The sequence below is a fragment of the Siniperca chuatsi genome, linkage group LG1, assembly GCF_020085105.1.
Source record: "Siniperca chuatsi isolate FFG_IHB_CAS linkage group LG1, ASM2008510v1, whole genome shotgun sequence".
Taxonomy (NCBI): Eukaryota; Metazoa; Chordata; class Actinopteri; order Centrarchiformes; family Sinipercidae; genus Siniperca; species Siniperca chuatsi.
The window spans coordinates 887,512-897,500 of record NC_058042.1 but is presented as its reverse complement, the minus strand read 5'-3'; the positions used below and the strand labels follow the sequence as shown (position 1 = coordinate 897,500).

The 9,989-nt window shown below is 48.3% G+C and overlaps 1 protein-coding gene across 4 annotated transcripts in view; it reads left to right on the top strand.

Moving 5' to 3' along the window:
* Positions 1-7,551, top strand: part of cebpg (CCAAT enhancer binding protein gamma) — a 7,803-nt gene extending 252 nt beyond the window's left edge. The window contains exons 1-2 of one of the 4 annotated variants that reach the window (XM_044197016.1): positions 1,877-2,033; positions 3,986-7,551. In XM_044197016.1, coding sequence (XP_044052951.1) covers positions 4,087-4,584 — 498 coding nt within the window. In that variant the 5' untranslated portion in view covers positions 1,877-2,033; positions 3,986-4,086 and the 3' untranslated portion in view covers positions 4,585-7,551. Of the gene's footprint in view, positions 1-1,876; positions 2,034-2,119; positions 2,258-2,858; positions 2,881-3,985 lie in introns of those variants that run through there. The other 3 variants (XM_044197025.1, XM_044197033.1, XM_044197043.1) reach the window with 3 other exon arrangements.
* The last annotated feature ends 2,438 nt before the right edge of the window (positions 7,552-9,989 follow it).

Sequence of the window (9,989 nt, the reverse complement as noted above, 5' to 3'; positions counted from 1 at the left end):
TGTCTCTGACAGCAGAGACAGATCCTGACAGTCCGTCGTCTCTTCAGGTCCAGATAACTTTCTGATCTGGCTTTTAGTTTCTGTCCAGTGATCCAGATTCAGGTTTCTTTACGTCGTGTTATAGTTTAGTTTCCTCTGACTGGTGTTTGGAAAGCAGAGCTGCTGTGAGACTGGTCCGAGTGTCTGAGGGGGGGCAGTGAGTCTCAGCACCAGCTGACATGGGGGACTCTGTTCTGGGCTCAGCTCCTGGGTCTGGAGGGGGTCTCGGGGGGTCTGTGTGAAACGTATCTGCAGAGTCCGACGCCGTTCTGGTTAAACGGGCCGGTTTCACTCTGTTCACTGATGAGATTATTAATGGAGACTGCAAAAGTCATGACACTAGTTTGTGTCCCCCCCCCTCAGAGTCCCCAGAGTTCCCCTGCATGCTCCGCTGCTCCTCCGCCCGGCCGCGGCCGCCCACCTGGCGCTGCTTCATGGCAGGTACTGCTGTAATTCGAGCAATTGGGAACTAATACAGTGACTCGTTCAGTATGTGTTAACACGCTCGGCCACTAAAGTTGATCTGCTGTAATGACATGAAAAGCAATGACAGACGTGTGAAAAGAAAAGTAATGAAATCTGATCAAACGGGTCTGGTGTCGTCTCCCCTGCTGGAAAACAACCGGCCAATCAGAGCTTAGCAGGCGGGATTAAGAATCACCTCAGCAGGTGTGGACGAGATGTCAGCAGCTGCAAGCCGACGTATAAGTTTTACACAGAAGGGCCCGTTGACTCGTCACGCTCGGTCCTCCTCAGCCTGGTCGCCGTCCTCTGATGATGTCATCGGGGTTATCTCGCGAGGACTCAGACTGGAAACCGCTGTGGTCCAGCTGAATGAGTTTTTGTCTTTCGTCACGATGATCGCGAGGCGAGCGGCAGAAACACAGCGTTCACGTTACAAAGTCATCCACCCGGAATGTCGGCTTGCGTCCGTCCGATTGGTCAACGCAGCGTCTTGCCGGATGACGTTGGGTTGCTTTGTGCTGCTGCATTAACGCGATGATGATTTAGCACGTTTACATTCACCTACGATTAAACTAGAAGCACCGTTTTTTTATCAGCAAGAATGAAAGGAAAGGTTCTCTTTGGGAGGGACGAGGACGGACAGGATCAGGAACGAGGACATCAGAGGGACAGCTCATGTTAGATGTTTCGGAGATAAAGTCAGAGAGGCCAGATCGAGGTGGTTTGGACGTGTTCAGAGGAGAGACTGTGAATATATTGGTAGAAGGATGCTGAGGCTGGAGCTGCCAGGCAGGAGGTCTAGAGGAAGACCAGAGAGGAGGTTTATGGATGTAGTGAGAGAGGACATGAAGCTAACTGGTGCGAGTGAAGAGGACGCAGAGGACAGGGTTAGATGGAGGCACATGATTCGCTGTGGCGACCCCTGAAAGGGAAAGAAGAATTACATTGTTTTGACTTGTTCGTGACACTGTGTATATTGTAGCTGTTCTTTAAGTAGTTGGCTTTCTCCTTCATGTGGCTGTGCTGTAAATGTTAATGAGCTGTTTCTTCTCTGACATCAAGTGTTTTCAGGTGGATTCCCCGTACAAGAGGACGACACAGTACAGTTGTTATTATATTACTGGTAGTAGTGGTATAATTAGTAGTTTCAGTGTGAGTCAGTTTCGTCATTCAGAGATGAAGTCATGCGTGTATGAACTCATTTGACCAACCTCATATTACATAAACAAAGCGACAGAAAACAACCGACTCCTATTGGTCGAATGAGATGTCAATCACAGCGTGCATTGCATCACTCTGTCGCACACTCGCCTGCGATTGGCTTATGGCTCGCTTCGCTTCCTCCCACTCGCCTCTGATTGGCTGATGCTCGACATTGCCGTACATGGTAAAAGAGATTTCGCAATCGGCTCCTCTCCATGTTCTAAACAAAAACACTCAGAGCTCACACAGGCGGAATTAAACTCAAACTTTCTGCGTTTACTTTTTCTACTTTGACGGATGGTTGACTCCGCTGCCGCCCCGTGAAGGTAAACTGTGTTTTAAACTGTTTGTGGGTCCGAAAAAGAGAGCGAACAGTGAAGGTAGGGCTCGTTAGCAGCGGGAGCTAGCTAGCTGGCTAGCTGCCCGGCTGAACGCCAGCGCACGGGCTCGTCGGAAAGTGAAAATGTAGATCGGTTTGTGTTTAAAACCTAATCAGACACACACTCGGCGTGTGTCTCCGGAGTGTGGGAGCTTCGCGTTGAGTCACACGGTAGAGAATCATCTGTCGGCTGCTTCGAGCAAACTAAAGTTGTTAAAAGTGCTCGGAAATTCAAACCCGCGGACTCGGAGGGGCTCGTGCGCATTTGTCAGCCGCGTCGGGGTGTTTGTCGTGTTTCTGTCGTTGTCAAACCGTATTTAAGTCACCCGAAATGTGAGCTTTGTGCTCAGCCCCGCATGACTCCGGAGTTCCCCTCTTTCGGCACAAAGGGAGCCGATGATGATGCAACAGCAGGCAACAGCCGGAGCTGCTGGTTTGCACCCGGAGCGCTTTCCCCTGCGCACAGCTGACTGGCTGCATGGCAACGCGCCGGCCAATCGGAGCTGCGCTGCTAATTGGCCGTACGGAATAATAATCTGACCAATTATCATGTCACATACCGGGGGGGGGGGCTCCTGACTGACGGATTGAGGTCAGCTGAGAATCTGCAGGCGGACTGCAGATGTAGAAACTAGCATGTTATTGGAAACGGGGGGGGGGGGGGGGGTATGTTTTGTTTCTCACAGATAAATAGCAGAATAGCTTCTGGAGCTGCCATGATTAGTTAGTTAATCAATTAGTTGATTGAGAGCAGATATGCACAAGAAATTCCCCACCTGAGCCGACGGCTTCAGGTGTGATGGACGCTTCCCGCTGTCACCTGGCGTTCCTGCCAACAGATGTGCACGAGCTTACATACAGTGTGACAGGATAGCAAAAGGAAGCCGTTCTGAGTAAAGAAGAATAACATAAAGTGGACTATTTTCACTGTTTGTCTGACGTTTTATAAATCCGGCGATGAGAAGAAATAATCTGCAGATTAAGCGATAATTCTGAAAATAATCATTAGTTGCAGCCCGAGTCTCGTTGCTCAAACATTAAAAGGTTGTATTATATTTGTCTAAATCAATGCTAATTTCCATTATTTTATATTTCCATACACGATAACGCGTTCATATTTCTCCTGTCGTAGAAAGCGAGCAGTGGACATTTCCAGCTCGGGAAACCAGTTAAAATCTTTTCTCATGCAGCGGAGGGAATATCTTTATGCCTTATACCTCGTTCATGTCATGTCGGACTAACCATAAACACGAGTTTCTGACCTTTAAAGGGCAACGTCCAAGTTGGATTTATACCTGAAACTCATATGTCTGACTTGGCTCTTAAAGGGACACTTCACCCCAAATCCACCCGTACCGCTGTTCATCCATCTGGATGGTTTCGTCTCTGCGCGGACATCCTGACCCGGCTCCTGGAGATCTTCCTCAGGCCGGCTGCGAGCGGCTTCGTGGAGGAACTATTTTCTCTCTACCGATAGTTCCTCCACGAAGCCGCTCGCAGCCGGGCTGAGGGTGAGGGTCGGGCCGACAGCAGCCGCCCTCCGAGCCCTCGACCATCAGAACGTCGTGATTTTAAAGCGCCCCTACTAAATACTGAGTGCAGTAAGAGCTTCGTGAGTAAAATGGTAGTAAGAGTAGTTTGTCACTATGACTAGTATAATATTTTTTATAATCGTAGCATCTGCTTAATGAGGTAAGCGTCGTGTTAACCGCTCCTGATGCTAAGCTCGGGGCTAACGCCTTCACCGTTCCCAGCAGCTGGGCGGGACGACGCGGGCACGTCTGCAGCGTCTGTTCATGAGCTAACTGTGACCTGCACTGTACATTTCCTGCCACCAATAACTGAAGCGACTAATAGTTTCCACCTGACAGTGACGTTGATGTTGTCGTCCTCCTCCAGGCTCCACTGAGGCGAAGAATCTGAACTTCTGCTTCCTGTTCCGGTTTCATTTCTGCACCTGAGGAGACTCAGAGATCAGCACCTGCAGGCAACACATCCAAATGAGCCGGCCGTCGCAGCCGAAACTAACCACAGCTGACCACAACGGCGTGAGCGTCATCCAGAGTCAGGCCCACGCCGCCGCTTCCTCCTCGTCTCTGCCGGCGGCCGTAGCCGGACTGCAGCAGGTCCCCCAGCTCGTCCCCGCGAGCCCCTCAGCCGGAGGCGGTAAGGCCCTCCCCCCCAGCAAGATGAAGAAACCCCACGCAGACAAGGACAGCGACGAGTACCGCCAGCGCCGCGAGCGCAACAACCTGGCGGTGAAGAAGAGCCGCATGCGCAGCAAGCAGAAGGCGATGGACACGCAGCAGCGCGTCAACGAGCTGAAGGAGGAGAACGAGCGGCTGGAGGCCAAGATCAAACTGCTGAGCAAGGAGCTGAGCGTGCTCAAAGACCTCTTCCTGGAGCACGCCCACAACCTGGCCGACAACGTCCAGCCGCCCGCGGGCGCCGAGGGCTCCAGCCCCGCCCCCAACAGCACCTCCACCAATGGGCAGTGAGGGGGCGGAGCCACAGGGATGGCGTTCCCCTGCTGCAGCTTTTCTGGAAACTTCTGTCACTCCTCACTTTGGAAACATGGCCTCACATCTTCTTCACTGCTTTTCTTTGGTTTATTACTTATTTCCTCATTTAATCTGTTGCCCCCCCCCCGCCGCCGCCGCCGCCCAAATGTCCCACAATCCTCCTGGAAAACTTGAAAGTTTAGATTTTTGAGAAGTTATGAAAAATAATAACAGGAGGAGGAGTTTTGGGAAAATGATACAATTCTATTAATATAGTATTGTGGGATTTCTATTTTTTAATTTATTGAATTGAGTCAAATTTGACTAAAAAGGCTTTTAAAGTGAAAACCAGTAACAATTTGCTTTAATTGGATGGTAACTTTTAATTATTCAGATTCTGTCATGGAAAGTTTTGGGACTTCGACAGAAGGTGAACCCTGATCCAGCAGACCGGACTCTGTCATCACGCGAGGAGCCGAAGGGATTGGACAGTCACGTGTTATTGATCGACTGATTGATTGGAGAAATGTGAGGAGATGTGAGCTCCTACAAACTGAGAACATGGAGTGACTCGGAGCCGCTGGAGCAGCAGACGTCTGTGGGAACCAGAACATTTCCTGTCGGCTCGTTGAAAACGCACCTGGATGTGGACTAACTCGCTGCAGCGCCGCGGCTGCAGGAGGAGGAGGAGGAGGAGGAGGAGGAGGAGGAGGAGGATGATGTAAATGCTTAAATTCCCTTTTTTAGGATGTGTATTTTCTTCTGTTATTCTACAAAGAGTTTTTGAAAAATGTCTAGTTAACAAAACCTGATGAGTTTTTAAGGTTGTAAGTACGTTCACTACATGTTGATGTTTCAAGGACAGTGCTGGTTTTCACGGCCCGGGTCTTTCCCGAGTCCCCTCCCGATCCTCTTTCAGATCTCGCTCTATAAACACTTGTCGTTCCTTTGACAGATTAGGGGGAACCTCTCGGTAAGACCCGGGTTGTCCTTCAGCAGGTGGTTTTGTCCACAGAGTGGATCGAGTCTGACTCCACGCTCTGAACGTGTTTCCTGCAGAGAGGAGAGCGCTCGTCTCCGTCCCGGGGTCACCTGGCACGTCTGCGGCCGATATGTCGAGGAAGTAGAACGCAAATATCCGTATGAGTGCGCAGGAAGACGAGTACGACAGAACGTCCCGCGCCACGACGACAAGCCGGTGTCCTGAGAAGTTCAGGCGTCACCAAACACGTTTTTATAAATCAGCTGAGAATCTGAGTTTTCTGTTTTTATTGGTGATAAATGTTAAAGGGATTCTTCAGACTTTCTTCAGTCCAGAAGCTTGAGATGAATCAGAGACTCGTCCAGAAGCACACGTGTTCGAGACCTGACTGCAGGACTGATTATTGATTATTGATGAGTGTGTGTTCTGTGACTGACGGGCCGCAGATATGACAGGAAGACCCAGGCTGTGTGTTTAAAATTCAGTTTAAAATAGAGATCTGCTGGAGGAGTCTCTGAGTTTGACCCCGCCCACCGCTCACCTCCACCTGGCGGTGCAGACAGGTGTGTGTGTGTGTGTGTGTGTGTGTGTGTGGGGGTGCTGGGTGGACCCAGACACCACAGATGCATCAGACACTTCAGGCGAGCCGCACCTTGAATTAAATCCAGGTTTAAACCGGGCCGGGTCGTTAGCGTCTGCTAATGAGGTCGGAGCAGATCGGGACAGGCCCCCGCCCCGCCAGCACGCCACGGAGGGGGGCGGGGCCGCGGCCTGTTGTTGTCAGACTTGATAATTATGTGAGCTTTGTGCGGGCGTGGAGTGTTTTCCACAGGATTTGTCTGTCAGGAGTTTCACCTCCCTGCAGGAATGTTGTTGTCTGTCTGAGTCCTGCTGCTCCTGAGCCGCTCCGGTCAACGTTCCCACAACGTTCCCATCAGGTTGTCACACTGTAAGCCAGCTCGGGTCAGTTTGTTTTGCGCTCTCTGAAAGTGCTCTCTGTCGAGTCAGGCTGGGATGCAGCTTCGAGTATCCCACGGTCTTCAGCTGGAGAGACGGTTCAGATCCTGCAGAGCTCCAATAAATACTACAGTACCCATGAGCCTCAGCTGCTGTTGCTGTGGTGAGGAAGCCAGTCAGACACGGTTACTGACTTCATCCAAACTGATCCAGAATCTGACAGTGAACTGATTCAACCTGCTGGATGTTTTATCAGGTTTCATCTTCAGCTCCAGCTCGCCGTTAGCAGAACGTGAAGCTCTGTGATTGGATGTTTGGCAGTGAAATGCACCCTGGGAGTCGTAGTTGACTTCTTGTAGCTTTGACTTTTTAATCAAAGAAGCAGATATTCTCTATATTCTGCCACCTCCTCGTCTCTGAGGCAAAGAAACGGCCCTGCAGGAGTGACTCCTCGCACTAAAAATATATAACATGATGATGTTTGGTCCGAAGCACAGAACACTGAAATGAAGTTATGATCATGTTCTTGTTGAAATATTGTTGAAATACTCCCGTTCTGACAGTCAGACTAGAGTCTGACTGATTCGTGTGGATTGCTCGGGCTCATATTAATATGAATATTAATATTTAAGAGTAAAATCTGTCGGAAACGTGACGTTGTGGGAACGTTCCCCGCTCGCTGGGTGAGCCGCACTGAGCGCAGCCTCCATCTTTTTCACTTTTCTATCGTTTGTTTTTCTACACTTTTCTTCCAAAAGGAGCATGTTTATAGAGAAGTCTTTGCATGGGGGGGGGGCACTGTGTGTCTGCTAAGCGTTTACTGCACTCACATTAATAGAAACCCTCTGACAGCGGATCGGGAACCCGACCGGGTTCCGATGTGCTGTTTTCTGTTGCGTTGGGATGTTTGTCGTGTTCGGCCTGAATGTTGCTGGGCAGCATTTCTCTGTCGTCGCTCGGCTTTTTTATAGCAGAGGATTCTGGGTAACGTGCATTGTAAATTAAAATTGAGTATAAAAGTTCAACCGTGTGTTTTGTGTTTTTTATTGCAAATGTTTTCTGTTAATGTCACTAAACAAAAGAGGAAAGCAGCACAAGATCAAAGTTAATTAGTCTCCACCCCCCCCCATCGGCCACACCGCGAACATCAACATCTCCTTATTTGCACAAACTGCCTTAAAATGAGCTGACGTCGTTAATGGAGGAGCAGAATGAATGGGTTTGACAGTTTGTTTGGGAGATTCAAATCTTTGTAGTGGGATAAATGTTTCAGGGACACGTGGACTCAGAACCAGTCATCGGTCTGTCAGTGGCCCTTCGCTAACCGGCGGTGGAGAGGAACCGAGTATAGTTACGTACTTCATCGCTCTCACAGTAACTTTGTGACCGTTTGAAGGTCGAACTTTAAAATAAACACATTTTAGTTACAGTTATAAGAAGATAATTAACGTTCAGTTGAAATAACCATTGTTTTTATTTTTGGGTGATTTTATTTAGTGAGTAGTGTGTATAAAGCATTAGTAAAGGATTTTTTATCAAGTGATAAATCTATAAGTTAAAACCTATAAAGCCTTTGCATCAGAGCGAGCTCACGTTTGGTTCGCTCATGTCCACATGTAAGGAAAGTGAGTGTGTAAATATTTAAATTCAAATACCGTTCTTGTTAGATTTCGTAGTTTTGGGACTGAACTTTAAAGCCCTTCTGCCTTCAGTCAAATATTAATTAAACCCACGACAGATTCGAACGTGCCAGAAAAGGCTGAAAGGAAGAGTGTAAAACACTTTCTACTTCCTGTTATTGATTTTCATTTTCCTTGTTCTTTATCGTTTATTTGATTGTGTTTAGTTATTATTGCAGTGGCGACGACAATGAGCCAACAAGGTGAAAATCCATTTGTCATGTTTCTGTTCAGGGTGAGCCCAACATCTGGGGGGGGGGGACAGATCCACATCAGACCTGCAGGGGCAGAGAGGGGACCCGTCAGTCCAGCTCAACTCTGAACTCTGAAGGGCCGAAAAGCTGAAGCAGAACTGTTTAATCCGCCTGAAGATAAAGTTTGACATTTCATTTAATTTCAGAACGAACGTTAACCAGCGGCGAGGAGTCGCTGCGATCAGTAGCTTCACTTAAATCTTTCCCGTGGAAACATCAGGAAGGAGAGAGGTTCCTCCTGAAGGAGCTGCTTCCTGTTGTTGTTTAACGTCACTGAACGCAGAAACTCAGGACTCCTGCGTAATGTAACCACAGGAGAGGCGGCTTCTTAAAACAATAAAAAGTACAGACAAGAGAGCCACAAGATGAACGTTAGACATTAAAAACGCATTCACAACAACATGAGGAAATATAACGATAAGTACCGCAGTGCAGATTTCTTAAAGAGCGAACACGTTTAAGTTTAAGCCCCGATTTAACGGACTGTAACGTGGAGGCAGACCTCTGGTTTTCTGGAAGCTTTTTCCAGACACGAGGAGCAGAAACTCAGCGAGCTGCAGAGAAAGACGCGTCGTCCAGAGGGCAAAGCGTGCGGGACGCCAGCTGCGGTGTGTCGCTACGCAGGTTCAAGTTCTGAATCATTCCTCATTCTCTTCTGAGAATAAAGGCTTTTTGTCCTGTTCTTTTCTATTGGCCGGCGTCACGTCACGTGACTGAAAGCAAAGAAAACGGCGGACGTTCCTTTAATTCAGTGGAGAACGCAGTACTTTAAGACAGGTTCTGCATTGAAATGTGCGTTTTATTCTCATAATCTTCGTTCAGTGATTGTTGATCCTTAATTTTGTTATTGCTAAGATTCATTCAGCTCTCGGATCGTTGCTATGGTGGTTGCTATGGTGGTTGCTATGGACGCTCCTACGTGTTTCAAAGATTTCAAAATGTCAGTTTGATTTTAATATTACTTTGTTTATTTCATTACTGTTATTATGACCGTACGTTTGTTTATTATTATTATTATTCTGCTGTGTTGCGTTTTCTGGGAGCAAACGCAGAGACACATTCTTTGTGTTCGTCCGTTCACAGACAGCAACACAGACAGAAACACAGACAGCAACACAGACAACAACACAGACAGCAACACAGACAGCAACACAGACAGAAACACAGACTGCAAAAACACAGACAGCAACACAGACAACATCACAGGCAACAACACAGACGACAACACAGACAGAAACACAGACAGCAACACAGACAGAAACACAGACAGCAACACAGACAGAAACACAGACAGAAACACAGACTGCAACAACACAGACAGCAACACAGACAGCAACACAGACAATAATACAGACAGCAAAACAGACAAAAATACAAGCAACGTCACAGACAACAACACAGACAGCAACACAGACAACGTCACAGACGACAACACAGACAGCAACACAGACAACGTCACAGACAACAACACAGGCAACGTCACAGACAACAACACAGACAGCAACACAGACAACGTCACAGACAACAACA